This window comes from Nomascus leucogenys, chromosome 16 (genome assembly GCF_006542625.1).
Source record: "Nomascus leucogenys isolate Asia chromosome 16, Asia_NLE_v1, whole genome shotgun sequence".
NCBI classification, from domain to species: Eukaryota; Metazoa; Chordata; class Mammalia; order Primates; family Hylobatidae; genus Nomascus; species Nomascus leucogenys.
Window position 1 is genome coordinate 13636533 of NC_044396.1, and position 24590 is coordinate 13661122.

General features: G+C 39.6%; 1 protein-coding gene across 2 annotated transcripts in view; it reads left to right on the forward strand.

The window, feature by feature from the left end:
- Positions 1 to 1197: 1197 nt before the first annotated feature.
- The window catches only part of RAD54B (RAD54 homolog B), a 101529-nt gene continuing 78136 nt past the window's right edge, over positions 1198 to 24590 (forward strand). Inside the window, exons 1-3 of one of the 2 annotated variants that reach the window (XM_012496046.2) lie at positions 1198 to 1320; positions 8775 to 8925; positions 18122 to 18290. In XM_012496046.2, coding sequence (XP_012351500.1) covers positions 8791 to 8925; positions 18122 to 18290 — 304 coding nt within the window. In that variant the 5' untranslated portion in view covers positions 1198 to 1320; positions 8775 to 8790. The remainder of the gene's footprint in view (positions 1321 to 8774; positions 8926 to 18121; positions 18291 to 24590) is intronic. The other variant, XM_003268318.2, reaches the window with a different exon arrangement.

Sequence of the window (24590 nt, forward strand, 5' to 3'; positions counted from 1 at the left end):
CTTTATGTGTCCCAGTCCAAAGAAGAGGGGGGTGCGGTTTACTAAGGTGCCCAACCTTGGCAGGTCCCCATTTCAAATTCTTGTAACCCTGACTCCAGGAGCTGCCAAAAACACAACTCATCCTATGAGGTGCTCTTTATGACTGGAAAAAGTCCCCAGGATAAAAGCTCCTTAAGCACATTACTCTTTTTTTTTTTGAAACAGGGTCTCTCTCTGCTGCCCAGGCTGGAGTGCAGTGGCACCATCTCGGTTCATTGCAGCCTCCACCTCCCAGGTTCAAGGTATTCTCCCACCTTAGTCGGCTGAGTAGCTGGGATTACAGGCGCGCTCCAGCTAATTTTTGTATTTTTAGTAGAGACCGGGTTTCACCATGTTGGCCAGGCTGGTCTTGAACTCCTGACCTCAAGTGATCCGCCCGCCTCGGCCTCCCAAAGTACTGGGATTACAGGCATGAGCCACCGCTCTCAGCCTCAAATTACTCTTTTAAATGGCTGTACCTATTTACACTCCTACCAGCAGCCCAAGAGTTCCCATTGTTTCACATCTTCATTTCACCTTTGATATTTTTTAGCCTTTACTTTTTGTCAAACTGCTGGATAAAACTCAATAAACAACCTTTAGCCATTCTCTCTCCTTTCAGATTAGCTTTCTAATACCATTCTTCAGGGATAGTAGACTGTGTTATCGCCTAGCACTTAGAAGGTGCTCAGTAAATACTCATTGAATGATGTAACTTTCCTATTTAACATGCTTTAATGCTTTTCCAAGTCCGGAGGCGCCTCCCCTTTTCTGAGAGCCTAATAATCACGTATTCATTTCTATATTCCCAGAACCTAACAAAGAGTTTGAAAATTATCCTGCAGGCAACACTAAGTCAATGTTTTTTCGGATAAATTAATAACCAATAGGATATCGTATACCTCTGCGATGCACGCATTTCTATTATCGCACACACCGAATCATACCGTATTTATTACTTATCCACGCAGATGGTGAGGTCTGTAGCCTCAGCATCTACACTGTGTCTGAAAGTACGTACTAAACCAGTTTTTTTTTTTAATTGAACCGTAAACTTGAATCAAACTTGGAAGCATTTAAAGGCAAACGCAAAGATACATGCGCAGTGATGCAGTAGGGTCGTCCAATCAGGGTAGGGCAGGACAGGGCAGTGCAGCGGCTAGGTAGTGCGCACGCGCAGCGGGCTCGTCCGCGATTGGCTTCGCCGAGGCGGGATCCTTGAGCTTCTCCGGCGGTGAGGGGATCGCTGGTTACCAGAAGGGCTTCTTTGCAAGGCCAGTGGTTTCTGTCAGATTTTCGCCGGTGCGTCCTGCAGGGGGAAGCTCGGGAGGCCGCGACAGCCTGTAGGCTCGTGCGGGACAAAGCAGGGAGCAGGCCAACGAGGGAGGAGGGAGGGAAGGCGGCAGGAGCCACCGAAGTGGCCTCCTGCGGGCCTGCAGCTTTGGTCTGAAGTGCCAGGGACGCCCTGGCTGCTGGCCCCGGGGGGGCTTGGAGCGAAGGGCGGGCGGTGGGGGTTTGGGGGTGTGCATTTGTGTGCGAGGGATGGTTCTGGGCAGTGGCCCCTGGGGCCGCCCCTGCGGTCGCTTCGCGCAGGCTCCTGTGGGCGTTTGGGTCTCTTCCTCACTCCTGCTCTGGGAATCTCCTTCCCCAGGGCCAGGGGGTGAAGGCTCCGCGAGCGTCCTGGAGAGTGTCGGTACGCCTTCTTTAGGGGCTTTTACCTCTTCGCTGGTCAGGTTTTTCTTGTATTTCCTTAAAACCTTTTAATCAATTACCTTATGGAAGATTTTCTAGGTAGGTACAGATGCTTCTCGACTTTCTTACGGGATTGAAAATATCCCAAGTCGAAAATGGATTTAAAACAGCTAACCTACTGAGTTACAGCTTGGCCTAGCCTACTTTTGTTATCAAAAAAATTATTTGCAGCTGTTTATTTTAGATTTGAGGGTACATGTGCAGGTTTGTTGCATCGGTATATTACGTGGTGCTGAGGTTTGGATACGATTGATCCTGTCACCCAGGTAGTGAGCATGTTACCCAATAGTTTTTGAACCCTTGCTCCTCCTTTCCTCCCCCTTCTAGTTGTCTCCACTGTCTATTGTTGCCATCTTTATGTTCATGAATGCCCAATGTTTAGCTCCCATTTATAAGTGAGAACATGCAATACTTGATTTTCTGTTTCTGCTTTAATTCGCTTTGGATAATAGCCTTCAGCTGCACCCATGTTGCTGCAAAGGACATGATTTCATTCCTTTTTATGGCTGCGCTAGCCTACCTTAAACATGCTCAGAACACTTACCTTAATCTACAGTTGGGCAAAATCATGAACACAGACGGTTGTGTGGTTACTTGTACAGTTTCTACTGAATGCTTATGGCTTTCTTAAAAGTCGAAGAATTCTAAGTGACACCGTCCTAAATTAGGAACCATCTATATAGCCAGAGTCTCAAAGGAGCAATTTAAGGCATGAAGTGGAATAATTACTACCGAATGTAGTTGGAAGTCGAAAAGCAGCAACAGCAGGGAGAGACTGTTGCTGGTTCTTGGTAGAGTTGGTTTACTTAAATTCTTGCATCCTAGACGTTTGATGGTTGCACATACCTCTCTTTAAATCCCAGACGAACCCAAAGATTCTGGTCATTGTCCTATATGTTGAACTACCCCTTCTCTATCTCCTTCACAAGACCTTCATCATTTCTACTCTCCAATAATACTAATTATAGATAGTAATATTACAGATAACATTGAGTGCTTACTGTGTGTCAAGTTTTGTTCTAAGTGCTTTACATATTTCATTTAATCCTCTCAACAGTCCGGTGTGTAAGTATGATTATGGCACCCCCTCTTAAAGATGAGGAAACTGAGACACATGGAGCCAAAGTAAACTGTGCAAGACCATTAGGAAGTGTCAGTCCACATTTATATTCAGGCATTTGCTTTCAAAGTTGTGTTCTTATTTACCACAGTGTAGTGCCAAGTACTTGTGGCTATCTGGTGTATTGCAGTTGTCAGCTTGGCCTTACCATTTTACTTGGAAGGACTGAAGCTAATAGGTGTTATAGAAGTTGTAGCATCACATCAGGGCTACCAAATGGCTTTATTCCTAGGACCTGGGAAAAGGGCTCAGACAGCACTAATTAACTAATTTATTATGGACAGGACAATATGAACATACAGAACCAGTTTAAAAAGCTATAAGGGTGCAATGGTCTTTTGGGGGGAAATGTACTGATTTCTGCATTTTACTTTGAAATGTATCAACAAATTAAATGGCTTGATGGATGCCCAAGGTCATATGTAAATAGCAGAGTTAGGATTCTAGCCAGGCAGCCTGGCTGGCTCCAGAGTCAGTCTGTTTTCTTAACCACTGCTCTGTGCTGATGCTTGTATGCTTGCATTATCATTTTTATTAGTTTACAAAATAAATAGGAGGATTGAAAAATCAGAAATCATATATTAGATGTAGAAGCGTTTAGGGTAGTAATTCTTTGCATTTAGTGTTGAAAGAAATTTTAGCATCTAGTTCGTTCTTTATTTTATAAATGAGAAAATTGGTGTCTAGAGAGTTAAATAGCTTCCCCAAAGTTAAGCATCCCTGAAATAGCAGAATCTGAATTACACTCTGGTTTCCTTAATTTCTACTGTTAATGTTTCTAACTTCTGTATTTTTTAAGTGTTCCTTTTAAAAAAGTGTCAGAATTTTCACAGTATTAAAGGGTATTCTGACTAATGTATAGAACAGAACTCATTACATTTCGTGATGTGGACATCATATTTTTATTAATGCTATCTAGAATTTATTAATTTAAGAAGGCTCATTATCTTATTTCAGTTGAGCTGTAGTCACTAAAATCTTTAGTTTTAAATTTCAGCTTCTATTGTTCTATTTCATTTGACCATTAAGTAACTGAGTCTAAATGCAAGGCCTAACATCCATGTCGTCTTGTGACAGTTACCGTTAATCAGTTTCAAACTTGTGTCAATTATATATTTAGAGACTTGTAGTATTCTGCTTACCCATTATAAAAAGGAAATTAGTTTAATGAAGTTATTTTGGCATGACTTGTTTGGCCAGAATTCGTATTGACTTCTGGTATTGGTAAATACTGCTTCCAAAGCAGTCAAAAACCATCTGTTTCGTAATTTGCTTTAAGATTAAAGATTGTACTAATAGAGATCCATTTCGTCCTTGAATAAGAAACAGAAGAGAGTGATCTCTCCTACTCATTCCTCAAACTATGTAAAGGCTGGTTATATATCAAATATTTACATGTTTCATCATTTTAACATTGATGAAATTGGGAAATGTCTAACCATCAATGATAGTGTATCATGGTTTAATTGGCTACACTTTTTTTCTTGGATACATAAAATAATGGTACATCTTACAATTTAAAAAATTTTTATTTTTAAAATTTTTATTTACTTTTAAAAATTTCTTTTCTATGGACTAACAATCAAGAGTATGTCTTATAATTGATGGCATTTTAGATTTGATGAAATATGGTAATTTAAAAAAATCTAATTAATGATACTTTTCCCTATTACAAAGGTAACATTTTCATTGTAAAAAATTTGAAATATACAGAAAATAACTCAGAATAGAATGAAAATTACTGGTATTCTAACCAGACCTAGAAATAATTAGGGTTAATGTTGTGGCATGTATTTTTCTAGTTTTTTAAAAACAATTGTGTATTTTAACATATAACATGTATATTATATCTACTTTATAGCAGTACAATTTACAGTGTGCAGTTAGATGTGTACATTTTGATGTTTTCATATACAGATGTATATATACTCCTGTAACCATACTACAATCTTATATAGATTATTTCTATCACCTCAAACAGTTCTCTCATGCTCCTTTGCTTTCTAATCTTTTAAATGTACATACACACATTATCGTTTTTCTTTTTCTTTTCCTTTTTAAAAATTAGAATGAGGCTGGACATGTTTTGTGGCCATTTTTCCTTTGATCTATCAAAACATATTTCTCATGTCATTAAACATTTTTTTAAAGTATTGTTCTCCCCCGCCGCCGCCACCCATTAATGGTATCATTCACATAACAAATACTGAACTCCTTCTGTGTATTTGGTACTGGCGATATAGTGATGAATTGTACGTAAGATTTCATGCCTGAGTTAATAGCTCAGGGGGAATGATAGGGCAAATTTCATTGCAGTGTGAAAAGTGCTTGGGTAGTGCCTACACAGGAAGGTCCTCCAGTCCAGTCTTTGGGAGGAGACGAAGGGGGCTCATGGTTAAGACTCCTAGAGGATAAGGTAGAATTAATTAGGCAAAGAAAAGTGGGAAAAAGCATTCCCAACATTATATTACGGAAAGTTTGTTCAAAGCCTAGAGAAAAAGAGAAAAAGAGAACATGGCTAGCTTGGGGAATAGTACTGACTTGATTTTGGTGGTATATGAAGAGAGTGTGTTCTGTTGTGTGGGTGTACCATAATTTATCTTGTACTTCATTATGGACATTTGTTTCCCTTTTTCCCCCCTACTGTAATTGATACTAGCATCATTCTTCTTTTTTTTTGTTCTTCGTTTTCTTTGAGACAGGGTCTTGCTCTGTCACCCAGGCTGGAGTGCAGTGGTGCGATCTCGGCTTACTGCAACCTCTGCCTCCCAGGTTCAAGCGATTCTCATGCCTCAGCCTCCTGAGTAGCTGGGATTACAGGTGTGTACCACCACACTTGGCTAATTTTTTTTTTTTTAGACGAAGTTTCGCCTTTGTTGCCGAGGCTGGAGTGCAATGGCGCTATCTCGGCTCACCACAACCTCTGCCTCCTGGGTTCAAGTGATTCTCCTGCCTCAGCCTCCTGAGTAGCTGGGATTACAGGCATGCGCCACCACGCCCGGCTAATTTTGTATTTTTAATAGACACAGGGTTTCTCCATGTTGGTCAGGCTGGTCTTGAACTCCTGACCTCAGGTGATCCACTCACCTTGGCCTCCCAAAGTGCTGGGATTACGGGTGTGAGCCACTGCACCTGGCCCCAAATTTTTATATTTTTAGTAGAGATGGGGTTTCGCCATGTTGGCCTGGCTGGTCTCAAACTCCCGACCTCAGGTGATCCACCTGCCTTGGCCTCCTGAAGTGCTGGGATTACATGCCACTGTGTCCTGCCCAGCTGATTATTCTTATACGTAGTTAGTATTATCTCCGATAGTTCCTTAGGTTAAATTGCCAGAATTGGAATTTCTGGGTGAAACAGATAACGTTGGTAGTCATGTTCATCCTTGCTGATGGCTTATGTTAAATAGTGTTTTGTGGTGTTGATTTGAATTGGAATGCTTGCTACTATCCATTGCAGAAACATGATGTATGTATGTAATGTCCTTGTTTTCCATTTGTTCCCCTATCTAGTCCTAGTGGAAATAAGATTGAGCGAAAGTTGGGAAACCTGGTTCTAGTCTCTTGATTTATATTTTAAAAAATTCCACTGTTTTCAAATGAAATAGGATAGTAAAAACAAGTTGAATTATAAAAATACCTTTTAAATTGCCAGATTTCATTCATTCAAAATATTTGTTAGTGATGGTAATGTATCTGTCACTGTTGCCAGACACATTATAGTCATTAGTGGTGGAGAAAACAAGCATGAGATTGCCACCCTCATGTGGTTTATGGATTAGTGGAATAGAAAAAAGACAACATGTTTGATATTTGTATGTGAATTGTATTTCTTTACATTTTGAAATTTTTATTTAAATTGCTTTAAAGAAGATATGCTTATAGTATTATCAGAATGACATATACTTAAATTTACACCATTTGTATTAGTCTGTTCTCACACTGCTAATAAAGACATACTCAAGACTGGGTAATTTATAAAGGAAAGAGGTTTAATGGACTCACAGTTCCACATGGCTGGGGAGGCCTCACAATTATGGCGGAAGGCAAAGGAGAAGCAAGCCATGTCTTACATGGGAGCAGGCAAGAGAGTTTGTGCAGGGGAACTCCCATTTATAAAACCATCGGATCTCGTGAGACTTATTCACTACCACGAGAATAGGCCCTGCCCTTGACATGGGGATTATTACAATTCAAGGTGAGATTGGGTGGGGTCACAGCCGAACCGTATCACCGTTCAATTTAAATCTTAAATTCTTTTCAATAGCCCTTGATGAAAAAAAAAATCTTACTAGCTATTGAACTTAGTTTCTTTTCCTTTTTTTTTTAAAAAAAAAAAAAAAAAAACAAGAGATGGGCTCTCTTGGGCTCAAGTGATCCTCCCACTTTGGCCTCCCAAAGTGCTGGGATTACAGATGTGGGCCACTTTGCCCAGCCTGAACTTGTTTTCTCAGGCTTATTCTCTTATGTTTTGTTTTTGTTTTTTCAGTTGAAGTCTTGCTGCTATGTTGCCCAGACTGGTTTTGAACTCCTGACCTCAAGGGATCCCCCTCACCTCAGCCTCCTGAGTAGCTGAGACTACAGGCATGCACCACCAAGCTCCTCTTATCTTTTTTTTTTTTTTTTTGAGACAGAGTCTCGCTGTCGCCCAAGCTGGAGTGCAGTGGCGTGATCTGAGCTCACTGCAAGCTCCGCCTCCCGGGTTCATGCCATTCTCCTGCCTCAGCTTCCCGAGTAGCTGGGACCACAGGCGCCCGCCACCACGCCCGGCTAATTTTTGGTATTTTTTTTAGTAGAGATGTGGTTTCACTGTGTTAGCCAGGATGGTCTCAATCTCTTGACCTCGTGATCCGCCCGCCTCGGCCTCCCAAAGTGCTGGGATTACAGGCGTGAGCCACTGCCCTCGGCCTTTTTTTTTCTTTTAATTTTAATTTTTAATAGAGACGAAGCTCCTAGGTTCAAGGGATCCTCCCGCCTCATCCTCTCAAAGTACAGGGATTACAGGCATGAACCACTACGCCAGCCCCTTTTACCTTTTTACATATGTCATGGTTGTATTACCAAACCAAACTTGAGACGGCCTGCCTGGCACAGCAAAGCTGTCCACAGACATTGGGATTTGCAGCAAGAGAAAGGCATTTATTGCAGGGTGCCAAGCGAGGAAAAATGGGCAGCTAATGATTAAGACCCAAACTCTGTGATGGCTTACATGTAACTATTTTTAAAGATGGGGAGGCAGAGGTTATAGGCAAAGTCATAAATCAATGCATCATTGATTTGGCCTAAAAAGGTGAGAAATCTTGAAGTGGGGGCTTAGGAGTCATAGATGTATTAAAAGATTCTCTGATTTGGGATTGGTTAAGGAAGTGAAGCTTTGTCTAAAAACTTGGGGTCAGCAGAAAGGAATGTTGAGCTCTGGCCTGTGGGTATGACTTCCTCCAGACCCCTGAAGAAGAAATTTAGAACAAAGAATAGCAGTTAGAGTTCAGTCCTGTTTCCCCTAATCTGAGGTCTATATGCCAGTAGACAGTATTTTCCATTTGGTGGGGGTCTGGATTTCTGAAAAACAACTCAAGGACATATGTTAAGATGTTACCTTTAATTTCTAGAGGGAACCAAAGAGTTTGTCACTCTAACTTCCCTCACCATTATTTTAAGCCATTACCTTCTTGCTAATCATATTGCTCATATACTTCTCAGGGCTAGCTAAGTGCCTGGAATTTCCTTTGAAGGAACTGAAGATTTTCCTTTGTTTCTATGCTTGGGGGCCCAGGCAGGCCCCTAAGAGGGGTTCCTGCTCCATCTCAGTTGTAGTTTTGAGCTATTTTTATATTTGGGGGTGATTGTAATTAGATTCATGGATAGTTACTGTTTTGGGTATTTTTCAGGTCACCACTGCTGAATATGAGACGATCTGCAGCACCAAGTCAGTTGCAGGGGAATTCCTTCAAAAAACCAAAATTTATACCTCCAGGAAGAAGTAATCCAGGTCTGAATGAAGAGATTACAAAACTGAATCCAGATATAAAATTATTTGAGGTAAGGCAAAAAAGGACTCATAATATAGATAATATAGAGAAGCATGTATGTTTAAGAAAATGCCATTTAAAGAGTTAACAGTATTTTCTGCCTGTAGGAATTTTCAGTACCTCTGAAAACCTCTTCTAAAAACCTTGGAAATGAAGATTACATACTTTTTTTTTAAAAGGAATAACAGGCTGGGCACAGTGGCTCATGCCTATAATCCCAGTACCTTGGGAGGCGGAGGCGGGAGGATCACTTGGGCTAAGGATGTCAAGTCCTGCCTGGGTAACATAGTGAGACCCCATCTCTACAAAAAATAAAAATTTAGCAGGGTGTGGTGGTGTGCACCTGGAGTGTCTGCTACTCGGGAGGCTAAGGTGGGAGGATCACTTGAGCCTGGGAGGTCGAAGCTGCAGTGAGCTGTGATTGTGCCACTGCACTCCAGCCTGGGCAACACAGCAAGACCCTGTCTCATTCAATCAATCAATGGAATAAGATGTACTTGAGTCTATAAAATAAACTTTTGGTAATGGTAAGTAAGTACCTCTTTGAGGGAAGGGATGGAGATTCTATAAGTGAAAACTTCTTTAAGGTCATTTAAAGAGGAAAAAATACATAATGATTTATATCACTATTCCAAACATTTCTTCTCATTTTTATCTATAAAAAGTGAATACTGGCTGGGTGCGGTGGCTCATGCCTGTAATCCCAGCACTTTGGGAGGCTGAGACGGGCAGATCACCTGAGGTCAGGAGTTCGAGACCAGCCTGGTTAATTAACATGGTGAAACTCCGTCTCTACTAAAAATACAAAAACTAGCCGGGCATGGTGGCGCGTGCCTATAATCCCAGCTACTCTGGAGGCTGAGGCAGGAGAATTGCCGGAACCTGGGAGGTGGAGGTTATAGTGAGCTGAGATCATGCCACTGCACTCCAGCCTGGGTGACAGAGCAAGACTCCGTCCCCCACCGCCCCCCCCCCAAAAAAAGTGAATACTGAAAGCAGTCTTAACGTGTCTCATTTACTATTAAGAAAAAGGATTGTTTTGGTCTTAGGTCTAAGATCAAAGGTGTTAGTATATATGAAAGGTATATAAAGTATAAAGTAGGTATATAAAGTATAAAGTAGGCATATAAAATGGAGAATTCACACTACCTACTACTCTGCAATTCCCTGATCCTTTTGTGTTATAGGGCTTAAAGTCTATTAATTTTTTCCCTCTTCCTTTTCATTGTGGTTAAGCATATGTAACATAAAATTTGCCACGTTACCATTTTTAAGTGTACAATTAAGTGGCATTAATGACTTTCACACTGTTGTGCAACCATCGCCACAATCTGTTTCCAAAATGTTTTCATTACCCCAAACAGAAACTCTGTACCCATTAAACATTAACTCCCCATTCTCTCCACTCAGCTCCTGATAACCACTATTCTACTTTTTGTCTCTATAAATCTGACTGCCCTAGGTACCTTATGGAAGTGGAATCAGACAATATTTGTCCTTTTGTGTTTGGCTTATTTCCCTTAGCATAATGTTTTCAAGGTTCATCCATGTTGTAGCGTGTATCAGAACTTAATTTTTTTGTATGGTTGAATAATCATTATATGGTTTTACCACATTATGTTTATCCATCCACTCATCTATTTGATGCATGCTTGGGCAGTTTCCACCTTTTTGCTGTGGTGAATAATGCTGCTATGAACATTGGCATCCAAGTTTCTGTTTGTGTTCCTGTTTTAGTTCTTTTGGGTTATAACTAGAAATGGATTTGCTGGGTAATATGGTAATCCTGTGTTTAGCTTTCTGAGGAACCATCAAACTGTTTTTCATAGCTGTACCATTTTACATCTTCACCAGGAATGTGTAATGGTTGTAACATCTACATCCTCAGGAACACTTGTTATTTTCCATTTAAAAAAATTTTTTATTATTGGCATCTCGGTAGTTGTGAAGTTGTATTTCACTGTGGTTCTGATTTGTATTTCCTTAATGACTAGTGATGCTGAGCATCTTTTCATGTGCTTATTGGCCATTTGTATATCTTTGGAAAAATGTCTATTTAAGGTCTTTGCCTGGTTTTTAATGGTGTCTTTTTTTTTGCTGAAAAAACCTTCTAATTTTTGACTCTGCTTTTTTTGGTGTGTATGTGTTTGTTTTATCCTATATTTCTTTCCCAAGCAGATTGTTTAGCACTTACCAATGTAAAAATTCTGGCACACTGTAAGGAGAAAATATAGGCTTTTGTTTTCTTAATAAGGTTTCTTTCTTTCTTTCCTTTTTAAAATACAGCTTTATTTAGGTATTGATAGAGTTTAGATATTTGTCCCTTCAGAATCTCATGTTGAAACGTGACCTCCAGTGTTTGAGGTTGGCCTAATGGGAGATATTTGGGTCATGAGGGATGGATCCTTCATGAATGGCTTGGTGCTGTCTTCATGGTAATGAGTGAGTTTTTGCTCTGAGTCCATGTGATATCTGGTTGTTTAAAAAGAGTACGGCATCTCCCCCCTCCCTCTTTTGCTCTCCCTCTTCCGATTGAGACGCAGGTTCCCCCTTTACCTTCTGCCCTGATTATAAGCTTCTGGAGGCCCTCATCAGAAATGGAAGCTGGCACCATGCTTCCTATACAGCCTGCAGAACTGTGAGCCAAAATAAACCTCTTTTCTTTATAAATTACCCAGTCTCAGGTATTCCTTTATAGCAATGCAAACAGACTAATACAGATATAATTTAAATACCATACAGTCTACTTACTACAACTCAGTGGTTTTTAGTATATTCACAGAATTGTGCAGCCATCTCCACAATCAATTTTAGAACATTTTCATGACACCAAAAATAAACTTTTTATCAGTAATTTATTTCCTATTGCCGAAATATCAGTTTTCTCTTGCTGCTGAAACAAATTACCACAAATCTAATGGCTTAAAATGAATTATCTTATAGTTCTGTAGGTCAAAAGTTCAACACAGATCTAAGATCAAGGTGTTGGCAAGGCTACATTCATTTCTGGAGATTTTAGGCGAAATCTGTTCCCTGGCTTTTTCCAGCTTTTCCAGGTCACCACGTTCCTTGGCTCATGGCCCCCTTCTTCCGTCTTCACAGCCAGGGAAGCACGTTTGAGTTCTCATGTTTCCTTCTCTTTGGTTTTCTGCAGCTAGAACTCATTTGATTAGGTTAGGCCCACCTGGGTAATCCAGGATCATCTCTCCATTTCAAGGTCCTGGTCCTTAATCACATCTGCAAAGTCCTTTTTACCACATAACAATACATTCACAGATTCTGGGAATTAGGGTGTGGACATCTTTGGGAGCTGTTATTCTGCCTGCCACACTGAATAATCTGTTGTTTTAATATACCACATTTTATTTATCTATTCATTAGTTAATGGTCATTTGGGTTGTTTCCACTTTTTAGCAATTATGAGTAATATGAATGTTTGTGTACAAATTTTTGTGTGGATATGTGTTTTCATTTCTCTCTTTTTTCTTTCTTTTTTTTTTTTTTTTTTTTGAGATAGGGTCTTGATGATGGCACCATCATGGCTCACTGCAGCCTCCACCTACTAGGCTCAAGTGATCCTCCCACCTCCGTCTCCTAAGTAGCTGGGACCACAGGCATGTGCCATCATACCTGGCTAATTTTTAAATTTTTTATAGAGATGGGGTCTGCCTATGTTGCCCAGGCTGGTCTCTAAGTCCTGAGCTCAAGCAGTCCTCTCCTCAGCCTCCCAAAGTGTTGGAATTACAGATGTGAGCCACCATACTTGGCCATGTTTTCATTTCTTTTGAGTGTATTCCTAGGAGTAGAATTACTGGATCACATGATAATTCTATGTTTAACCTCTTAATGAACTGACAGACTCTTTTCCAAGCTGACTGCACCGTTTTCATTCTTACCATCATTGTATGAAGGTTTTAATTTTTCCATATCCCTACCAACACTTACTATCTTTTTGATTATGGCCATACTAGTGGGTGAAGTAGTACCTCATTGTGGTTTTGCTTTGTGTTTCTCTGATAGCTGATATAGAGCACTTTTATGTGTGCTTATTACCCATTTGTGTATCTCTTTGGAGAACTGTCTTTTTTTTTTTTTTTTAAGGCGAAGTCTCGCTCTGTCGCCCAGGCTAGAGTGAGCCACTGTGCCCAGCCAATATTTATTTATTTATTTATGTATTTATTTATTTATTTTTGAGATGGAGTCTTGCTCTGTCACCCAGGCTGGAGTACAGTGGCATGATCCTGGCTCACTGCAACCTCTGCCTCCCGGGTTCAAGCGATTCTCCTGTCTTAGCCTCTGGAGTAGTTGGGACTAAAGGCACCTGCTGCCACGCCTAGCTAATTTTTGTATTTTCAGTAGAGTTGAGGTTTCACCATGTTGGCCAGGTTGGTCATGAACTCCTGATCTCAGGTTATTCGCCTGCCTTGGTGTCCCAAAGTGTTGGGATTACAGGCGTGAGCCACCACGCCTGGCCAAGATTTGTTTTTTGATGTAGTGTCTAAGGACTAATTCTAGGCAAAAACACTGATTTACTATTTTTTTCTTTTAATTCTATAAATAAATAGTTATTTTACTTTTTAAAACTGAAGTGGGTATTTTTGAAGTTATACAGCAATTTTAAGCAAGGTAACATGAGAAGCCTAAAAGTATTAGGCTTAGCAGTCAACTCCGCCATCTTTTTACTTTGTCTGTTACATTCTTAACTTTTTGTTTTTAAATTATTTCTTATCTTAGGCTGAATTAACCTATAGTGAAAAAGTATTGTTTTGGTGACTTCAGTGGTTTTTACTTGATTGGTCTGATAAATACAAAATCTGGAACAAATTGAACATCAAAAGAAATATACTAATGGATTATAACCCATTGAATAATACAGGAGTCAGAATCCATAATAATATATGTAAATAAATGAATAAATAAATAAATGAAGATTAAACTCTTCCTTACAGTGGAATGCTAAAGCATAGAAATAGAAGTAATGATGGTGTTAGAGAGTCTCAATGGATGCCAAAACTAGTGGGTAAATGTTCAATGAGGAAGTAGGATATTTGAATATACTCAAGTATCTCCTCACAACATACTTAAAAAAATTACAAAGGGAAAAATACTTTGGCAGACACCACCTTAATCAGTGATCAAAGTTAATACCTCTAGTAATGGAACAAACCAATATTATGTGCCTCCTAATATGATGAACTGTTGTATTCTTGCCCCAAATTCACAATCTGAAACTAATCATAGGGAAACATCAGACAAATCCAGATTGAGGGATATTCAGCAAAATAACTGGCCTTATTTTGAAATTTTGAAATTTCAAGACCAGAAATGATGAATAAAGTTAGAGATTAAAGGAAACTAAAGGAACATACTGACTAGATGTAATGTGTGGTGTAGGATTGGATCCTGATTTGGGGAAAAATCTATAACAGACATTATTGGGATAAGTGACCAAATTTGAATATAGATGGTGGATTAGATACTGGTATTATACCAGTGTTAAGTGATCAATTTTGGTAATTTTACTGTGATTATGGAAGAGGGTCTTTGGAAACACACCTTGAAATATTTAGAGGCGAAGGAGCATAGTGTCTGCAGTTTACTCTCACGTGTGTTTGTACACACATACACAGAAAGAGCAAAGGGGGAGAGGGAAACGGAAGAAAATGTAAAACAATGGTTAATATGGGTAAAGGTATACTATTTTTGGAATACTATTTTTGGAATGTTTCCATGAATTTTAAATTATATGAAAATAAAATATTGCAAAAAAGAAAATTTGTGACCTTCATTAGTTGACTTACTTTAAAATCTAATCAGATATAAAAAATAAAAAAAGATTATCAGGTTTTTTTTTTGGAAACTTTATTTACTAACCATGAAATTTATTAAGATGAGTATTTATGGCTGGGCGCAGCAGCTCATGCCTGTAATCCCAGCACTTTGGGAGGCTGAGGCAGGCGGATCACCTGAGGTCAGCAGTTCGAGACCAGCCTCAACATGGGGAAACCCCGTCTCTACTAAAAATACAAAATTAGCTGGGCGTGGTGGTAATCTCAACTACTTGGGAGGCTGAGGCAGGAGAATTGCTTGAACCTGGGAGGCGGAGGTTGCAGTGAGCCGAGATTGCGCCATTGCACTCCAGCTTGGGCAACAAGAGCAAAACTCCGTCTCAAAAAAAAAAAAAAAAGATGAGTATTTATAATAACATGACAACTTTGCCTATTATTGTGAGTTTCTATGTAAAAAAAATTCAACCATGTACTACTGTGGTAGACAGAAAAAATGGCCCTTTAAACATGTTCATGTCCTAATCACTGGAATCTGTGTTACCTTACATGGCAAAAGAGACTTTGCTGACGTGATTAATGTTAAGGACCTTGAGATGGGGAGGTTACCCTGGATGATATGAGTGGGCCCAATATAATCATAAGTGTCCTTAGAAGTGGAAGAGAGAGAGGGAAGAGAATCAGAGAAAGAGATGGTGATTAGAGAAGCAGGGGCAGAGAGATGTAACATAGCTGACTTTGAATATGGAGGAAGAGGGCTAAGCCAAAGAATTTGGGTGGCTTCTAGGATTTTGAAAAGACAAGGAAATATATTCTCTCCTGGAGCATCCAGAAAGGAACGCAGCCCTGGTGATAACTTTGAATTTAACGCAGTAAGACCTAAGTCTGTGTTCTAACTTACGAAACTATAAAATGATAAATTTGTGTTGTTCTATGCCACCAAATTTCTGGTAATTTGAGAGAGCAGCAATAGAAAACCCATACATATACAAAAAAAAAAGAGAAAATAGTACATAGTGAACTTCCTTGTCCATATTACCTAACTTCAACAATTGAAAATTTATGACTGATCTTATTTTTATTTTTATTTTTTGAGGCAGGGTCTGGCTTGTTGCCCAGGCTGGAGTACAGTGGTGTGATCTCAGCTTGCCTGCAGCCTTGGCCTCCTGGCCTCAAGCCATCCTCCCACCTCAGCGTTCGAAGTAGCTGGGACTACCGGAACACCCCACCATGCCTGGCTAATTTTTGTTTTTTTTTGTAGAGACTGAGTTTCACTATGTTGCCCAGGCTGGTCTCAAACTCCTGAGCTCAAGGGATCTGCTTGCCTTGGCCTCCCAAAGTGCTGGGATTACAGGTGTGAGCCACCATGCCTGGCCGTGACTGATCTTGTTTCACCTTTTTTTTTTTTTTTTGAGACGGAGTCTCGCTCTGTCGCCCAGGCTGGAGTGCAGTGGCGCAATCTCGGCTCACTGCAAGCTCCGCCTCCCGGGTTCACGCCATTTTCCTGCCTCAGCCTCTCCGAGTAGCTGGGTCTACAGGCGCCCGCCACCACGCCCGGCTAATTTTTTGTATTTTTTTTAGTAGAGACGGGGTTTCACCATGGTCTCGATCTCCTGACCTCGTGATCTGCCTGCCTCGGCCTCCCAAAGTGCTGGGATTACACGCATGAGCCACCGCGCCCGGCCGGCTTGTTTCATCTTTTTTTTTTTGAGACGGAGTCCAGCTCTGTTGCCCAGGCTGGAGTGCAGTGGTGCAATCTCGGCTCACTGCAAGCTCCGCCTCCTGGGTTCACCCCATTCTCCTGCCTCAGCCTCCAGAGTAGCTGGGACTACAGACACCTGCCACCACGCCCAGCTTTTTTTTTTGTATTTTTAGTAGAGATCAGGTTTCACCGTGTTAGCCAGGTTGGTCTCGATCTCCTGACCTCGTGATCTGCCTGCCTCGGCCTCCCAAAGTGCTGGGATTACAGGTGTGAGCCACTGCGCCCGGCCTAATTTTTTATTTTTTTGAGACAGGGTCTTGTTCTGTCACCCAGGCTGGAGTACACTGGTGCATTCTTGGCTCACTGCAACCTCTGCCTCCTGGGTTCAAGCGATTCTCCCGAGCAGCTGGGATTACAGGTGTGCACCACTGTGTCCGGCTAATTTTTGTTTTTTTTTTTAGTAGAGACGGGGTTTCACCGTGTTGGCCAGGCTGGTCTTGAACTCCCGACCCCAAGTGATCCGCCTGCCTTGGCCTCCCAAGGTGCTGGGATTACTGGCGTGAGCCACTGTGCCCGGCCTCTTGTTTCATCTTTACTTTTCCACTCCAGTTTGAGTCCCTCCCTTCTTATTTTGATGCAAATTCCAGGAATATGTTTTCATTTGTAAATTTTTAGAATATGTCTCTAAAATATAAGCGCTTTTTAAGGCCGGGTACAGTGGCTCACCCCTGTAATCTTAGCACTTTGGGAGGCCTAGGCAGGAAGATTGCTTGAGGCCAGGAGTTCAAGACCAGGCTGGGCAACATAGACCCCATCTCTACAGAAAATAAAAAACATTAGCTGGGTATGGTGGCACATGCTTGTAGTTCCAGCTACTAGGGAGGCTGAGGTGGGAGGATCCCTTGGGCCCAGGAGTTGAAGGCTGCAATGAGCTATGGTCGTGACACTGCACTCTTCAGCCTGGGTACCAGACTGAGACCCCATCTCTTAAAAAAAGAGGTAGGGGCTCGTTAAAAAAACCCAACATAGTGACATTACCATTATCTCACCTAAAAATATTTAAGTATTGATTTTAATATTGAGAAATTTAACAAGAAAAAGAGCATTTTACTATGAGAATGGCATGTTATGATTTGTTTAAAAACTTCTGATATGTTTAAAATATAGTATAATTATAAGCATAATTTTTCATTCTGTCATATCGTTCAGTTTTAATAGCATAATTTAAAATAGCTCTAAAAACAAGCAATAAAAATTAGATTTTAATTAATTAGTTAAATTTTTTTTTGAGATGGAGTCTCGCTCTGTTGCCCAGGCTGGAATGCAGTGGTACAATCTTGGCTCACTGCAACCTCCGCCTCCTGAGTTCAAGCGATTCTCCTGCCTCAATCTCCCGAGTAGCTGGGATAACAGGCACTTGCTACCACGCCAGGCTAATTTTTGTATTTTTAGTAGCGACAGTGTTTCACCATGTTGGCCAGGCTGGTCTCAAACTCCTGACCTCAAGTGATTCACCTGCCTTGGCCTCCCAAAGTGTTGGGATTACAGGCATGAGCCACCATGCCTGGCAGATATTAATTTATTTTTAAATATCTAGTTCTCATTTATATATATAACTGGTAGCTCATGTTTTAAATTAGAATCTTTAATGTAAAAATACAGAAAATACAGAAAATTAGGCTTGATTTCTGATTTAAATATATATTTGTTTATTTTAGGGTGCTGCAAATAATAACACCTTTCTCCCATCACAAAATGATCCTAGAATATGCAGTTTAAATCTGCCTAGTGAAGAAAGTACTAGAGAAATTAATTACAGAGATAATCGCAGTGGAAAATATTGTTTTGAAGCACCTACACTGGCAACATTAGATCCACCTCATACAGGTAAGACTGCTTTTTATTTATAAGGTTTATGCTTGACCAATAGTATTATAGTATTCTTTAAATGATGATTGAAGAATGAATATGTTATATTAGAAAATTGTTGATGTAATACCACTACATTGTTGGTAGTTCAGGTTTTTTGTTGTCATAATTTATCTTTAGTGATTGGATTAATAACTGTGTGATTAAAGTGTGCTTTATAGTAGATGTATGCTTAAGACTGTTTATTATAAACTTGGTCAAATGTGATCTTTTCCTCAAGAACCAAGATTGTGTTTAAAGATAGGATTTATACATTTTTTTCTAAAAAGCATGTTAATAGGACTAAAATTGTAGAGTTGAACTTGAAATTAGTTACTTGTTAATTCATTAGAGTCTGGAGTACTTCAAATCAGAGTTGAATTATTAAGATACATACTTGCATGAAAACCAAGCATTTAACAAATGCTCCATCCCTCTATTGTTGAACTGAGTTAAAATAATGATTATGGTTCCTTTTGTATATGTAAGAGATCACTATTAGGTAACTAAAAAAAATAATTAAGATGGTTCATAGATGTTTATTTGGCCTTGTGAAAGCCATCATTAGACTGTATTTTTCCAAATTACATTTTATTCATGTTTTGGTTGAATGAACAGATTGAGCCAGCCGGCCCCATCTGTTGGCCTACAGAATAGTAACTGCCATCCTTATGATACCAGTGCAAATCAACAAAGTGCCCTAAGCACTTAACCATTTTGAAGGAAGTTCTTGGACTTTCTGATGATTAATGAATTTTACCTGTGAATGGGTTTGTATCTTGTTGGGACAGAAAGGAATTCTGTATTTACCTAACTGGCCATTATCTTGATGCCATTTATGTGCTCCTCATAACTTTTCAAAAGCTGTGACTGGTGTCAGAACAAGGTCGAGAAAGACTTTTTGAGCTGATTCAGTATAGGAAGATCCCTAGGAACAGCTCTGGGCATGGCAATTTAGCTGCTGCTCTATCTTACTGACTTGCTCTCCCTTCTTTCCTCCCTATTTTCTCCACTTCCTCCTTCCTTGCTTCCATCCTTGTTAGGTGACTATTCTGTTTTCCCAGGTTTTCTTTTCTACTTTAAGCCCGAGGTAGATAATGATCCATGTATGCCCGGTTCTTTTCTAATTTCTTCATCAGAAAATGACATTTAGACTCTGGAATATAATACCTTTTATGTTACTAATCTTGGGCTTTATTTGTGTTCTACTACAGTTTCTCATTCTCTTCCCTGCTAAATTTGAGAAGGGAGTTAAGAGTTAAAATAAAATAAAGAGGGAGTTAATTTACTCAACTCCTAATCCCTTAATGCTTTCTCTGATTAGTACAGTCAGTGGACTGAAGAACCTGTGCCGACCTCCTGATATCCTCCTGTTTCTTGTTCAGAAAGAGGTTAAATTGGGGAAAAGAGCTTTGTGAGAAATGTTTTGTTCTCTATGGTGGATTGTTGGAGAGGGATGTAGTATATAGAAAAGCATAGAGATGAGAGACCTGTTTAGTATCCACTCACCCTTTCACATCTTTTTCATTCTAGATCTAATCCACCTTGAAATGAGCTACAAAGCTGTATGTCCCAGTTAAATAAAATATGTCATTTTCCCCGTCACCTTTTTATTTTGAAATATGCCTACATACTCTCAAGTTGAAAGAATGATTCAGTTAACATCCTAAACTCACCAGTTACTAACATTTTGCCTCATTTGTGTGCTTTCTTTCTTTTTCTCTATGTAGATGCACTCCCCTCAACCTTTTGAAAATAAGTTGCGTATATCATGCCACTTTACCTCTAGCCACTTAAGCATGTATTTCTTGAAATAAATGTTTTCTCCTGCATAACCACACATTGTTATTATACCAAACAGGATTAATAGTAATTCATAATATTTAATTCATTGTTAATGTCATTTTTGCTTAAGCTAGTTTCAGTTTAGTTTCTCTTTCAACTGAAAGAGCCCTGATAAGTACATTTTCACTTTCTTGAATTCACGGGACACTTTGAGTCTCTTCATAACACTACGTGTTTACAGATAATATTCTTTGTGTGAGAATGAAGATGTAGGTCTACCACTAATGACTTCCCCCAAAGCTTAGGGAATGTGATTTCTTTAGGGGTGTGGTAGAACGGCCATAGGGCCCACTTCTATCTTCTTTGATCCAAGCTCCACAGGTGTTTCTTTTCATGAACAATCTAGTTCAGTACTTTTGAGCCTGGGCTTTCAAAAACCAAATTCTGGGAGAGGGGAAATGTAGTGGCTTGAATTGTGTCTCCTAAAGATATATGTTAAAGTCCTAAGCCTTGGTACCTATGAATGTGACCTTATTTGGAAATAGGGTCTTTGCAGATGTAATCAAGATAAAGTCATACTGGATTAAGATAGACCCTAAATTTAATGACTGGTGTCCTTATGAAGAAAGAGATGGAAACACAGAGGGAAAAAGACCATGTGATGGTGGAAGCAGAGATTGGAATAACCACCCATGATGCTGGCAACCACCGGGGGCTAGAAAGAAGCCAAGAAAGATTCTCCCTTAGAACCTTCAGAGAGAGCGTGGCCCTGTGTCACCTTGATTTTGGACTTCTGGTTTCCAGACTGTGAGAGAATAAATTCTGTTGTTTAAAGCCACCCAGTTTGTTATAGGAGTCTCAGAAATGAATACAGGAAGCCCCAGATCTCTTGGATATTCAGAGCTATATAGTTTCTTTAGAAAAAGAGAAAGATTTTATTCTTTCTGATTCCTTCTCATTCTGAAGAACTGTGAGAGGAGACTGTGCCATCTTCTGTTTTCTGTTTACCTGAATCTCCTTCACAAAACTGTGACATGCAAAGGCAGGAACGTTCTCTTGTTAAGGTTTTAAATCAAAGTATATAGATTTAAAAATGTTTTGTGACTGAATGAAGAGATCCTGAGAAACTTACAGTTTTCTCTAGTTGAGTCTCTTGGCTGTCTTTGGCTTCAGAGTGCTTCAGGGAAGTCAAGTAGCCACAAAGAGGCTATTGTAACATTATAGTTTGCAGGCTCTGGTAATATTTGAGAGAATAATTTCATAAGTGTTTTGGAATAGAAGTCATGCTGTAATGGATATGTGATGAATGCAAATAGGCCAGTGGAGGAAGTGAATGCGAGTAAAGTATGTAAATAAAGTTTGTAAGTAAATAAATAAATTCGGTAGTGAAGGAAGTAGTATCTCAAGGAATGGTACAGGGCTAGAGAGTTTTGTTGTGTTTTTGTTTTAAGGTAGTATGTTGTAGGCTGAGAGGAAAAAAGGTAGTGAAGAGTGGAAGATTAAAGGTGTAACGGGAGTGATAAAAATCTTTCCCCAGTGGAGAAGTTAGCTAAATGTTTCTTAAGTGGGTCTTAGGTCCTTGGAGATGGTTGGACATAATCTCAAGGGTTTATAAATTCTCAGATAAGTTAGACTTTTGTGTTTTCTTTTAAATGATATGAATAAAAGTGTATACGCTCGTGCTAGATCTTTTGGATAGCTGCCTTATAATTGAGTGCCATTACATGATTTTATGCCTGCAGATGAGAACAAGTAGACAAATGTATAAGTGGTATACTTTTGCCAAATGAAGGTTTCCCATATTCAAATAGGGATGGTGAATGAATTAAGCCATCTCATCCCCTATTGGATAAAAGGCTTGTTAAACACAAAAGATGTGTGTCACATCTGTTGGTATCATATTTATATTGTAATTAGCAGTTTAATCTTAGCAAAATATTACTCTCATGAAACTAATATATTTTAAAATATTTTATTGGTTTTATTTGTATTCATAAATGTTTGTTTTTTTATTGTGATAAAATATAACATATAATTCACCATTTTAATCATTTTAAAGTATACAATTAAGTGGCATTTAGCATATTTACAATGCTGTACAACTGTCACTTCTATCTAGTTCCAGAACATTTTTCTCTAAAAAGAAACCCCAGATCAATTAAACAGTCACTCTCTTTCTCTCCTCTCTTTCCAGCCCCTGGCAACCACTAATTTGCTTTCTGTCTCTATGGATTTACCTATTCTGGATATGCGATGTAAATAGAATCATACAATATGTAATCCTTTGTGACTTTTTTTTTTTTTTTTTTTTTTTGGTAATGCATGCACATGGTAAAAAATTCAGAAGGCGTTAAGAATATAGTAAAAAGTTGGCCAGGCGTGGTGGCTCACATCTGTAATCCCAGCACTTTGAGAGGCTGAGGCGGGTGGATGACCTGTCAGGAGTTCGAGACCAGCCTGGCCAACATGGTGAAACCCTGTCTCTACTAAAAATACAAAATTAGCTGGGTGTGGTGTTGCACACCTGTAATCCCAGCTACTTGGGAGGCTGAGGCCGGAAAATTGCTTGAACCAGGGAGGTGGAGGTTGCAGTGAGCCGAGATTGCGCCGTTGCATTCCAGCCTGGGCAAAAAAGAACAAAACTCTATCTCAAACAAACAAACAAAAAGAGAATATAGTAAAAAGTCTCCCTTCCCTGTTACCTAGCTGTCTACTTCCCTTCCCCAGAGGTAACCAGTTACTAGTTTTTTGCATGTCTTTTTTGAAGTATTCTAGAAACATATTTGTATCTATATATTTTTTTCTCCATCTAAATAATTGTTCACTAGCTTTCTTGTTCTATACATTGCATTTTTACTGCAACAGTATATCACTGAAATCTTTTTTGTCAATGCATTTAGAACTACCTTATTTATTTATTTATTTTTTTGAGACGGAGTCTTGCTCTGTCACCCAGGCCAGAGTGCAGTGGTGTGATCTTGGCTCACTGCAACCTCTGCCTCCGGGTTCAAGTGATTCTTCTGCCTCAGCCTCCTGAGTAGCTGGGATTACAGGCACCTGCCATCACACCCGGCTAATTTTTTTGTATTTTTAGTAGAGACAGGGGTTCACTATGTTGGCCAGGCTGGTTTTGAACTTCTGACCTCAAGTGATCCGCCCACCTCAGCCTCCCAAAATGCTAGGATTACAGACGTGAACCACTGTGCCCGGCCAGAACTATCTTACTTTTAAAACTAATTCCATTGTGTGGATGTGCCAAATGTACTTAACCAATGTCTTAATAGTGGATATTTAGTTTGTTTGGTATCTTTTGTTATTACAAATAAAGCTACAATAAATATCTATATAATACATACATATAGGAGACTATATTCATAAATACCTTGGAGTAGGATACTCATCACAAGGTATGTGCCTTTAGCATTTTGATGGCTAATGATAAATTGCCTTCTACAGAGGTTAGTACAGGTATATACTCTCATCAGCAATGCATGAGGAATGCATTTATCATGTATTGTGATGCTCAATCTATATGTAAGTATATATTTATATTTTTGATATTTGACAATCTAAGTTAAACAATGTTATTTTGTCATGCTTTCAATTTAAACTTTTTGATGTTAAAGATTATTTAAAAATTACAGAAAAAATTAAGGATAGTAGACTGGGTGTGGTGGCTCATGCCTGTAATCCCAGCGCTTTGGGAGGTCAAGGCGGGTGGATCACGAGGTCAGGAGATCGAGACCATCCTGGCTAACACGGTGAAACTCTGTATCTACTAAAAATGCAAAAAATTAGCTGGGCGTGGTGGCGGGTGCCTGTATTCCCAGCTACTCTGGAGGCTGAGGCAGGAGAATGGTGTGAACCCAGGAGCGGGGCTTGCGGTGAGCCGAGATCGCACCATTGCACTCCAGCCTGGGCAACAGAGCGAGACTCTATCTCAAAAAAAGAAAAAATTAAGGATAGTATAAAAAACTTCCACAAATTTAACATTTTTGTGTGTATTGTATGTATATGTGTAATGTTTCAGAACTAGTTGAGAATAACATGCTCCATCACCTGAAATTCTTCAGTATGTATTTCCTAAACAAGGACAGGCTACTATATGATAAAGTACAGAAGTACAACGTCAAAATCAGGATATTAACACTGATACAATGCTATGGCCTGAATGTTTCTGTTTCAGCAAATTCATATGTAGAAACCTAAGCACTAATGTGATGGTATTAATATTAGGCGGTGAGGGCTTTGGGAGGTGACTGGGCCAGGAGGGTGAAGCCCTCATGAATGAGATTAATTCCTCTGGGAAACAGGCCCCAGAGAGTTGCCATTCCTCTTTCACCATGTGAGGACACAGGAGACAGTGCCATCTATGAACCAGAAAGGAGGCCTTTACCAAACACTGAAATCTGCCAGTGTCTTAATCTTGGACTTCCCGGCGTTTAGATCTGTGGGAAATACATTTCTATTGTTTATAAGCTACCCAGTTTATGG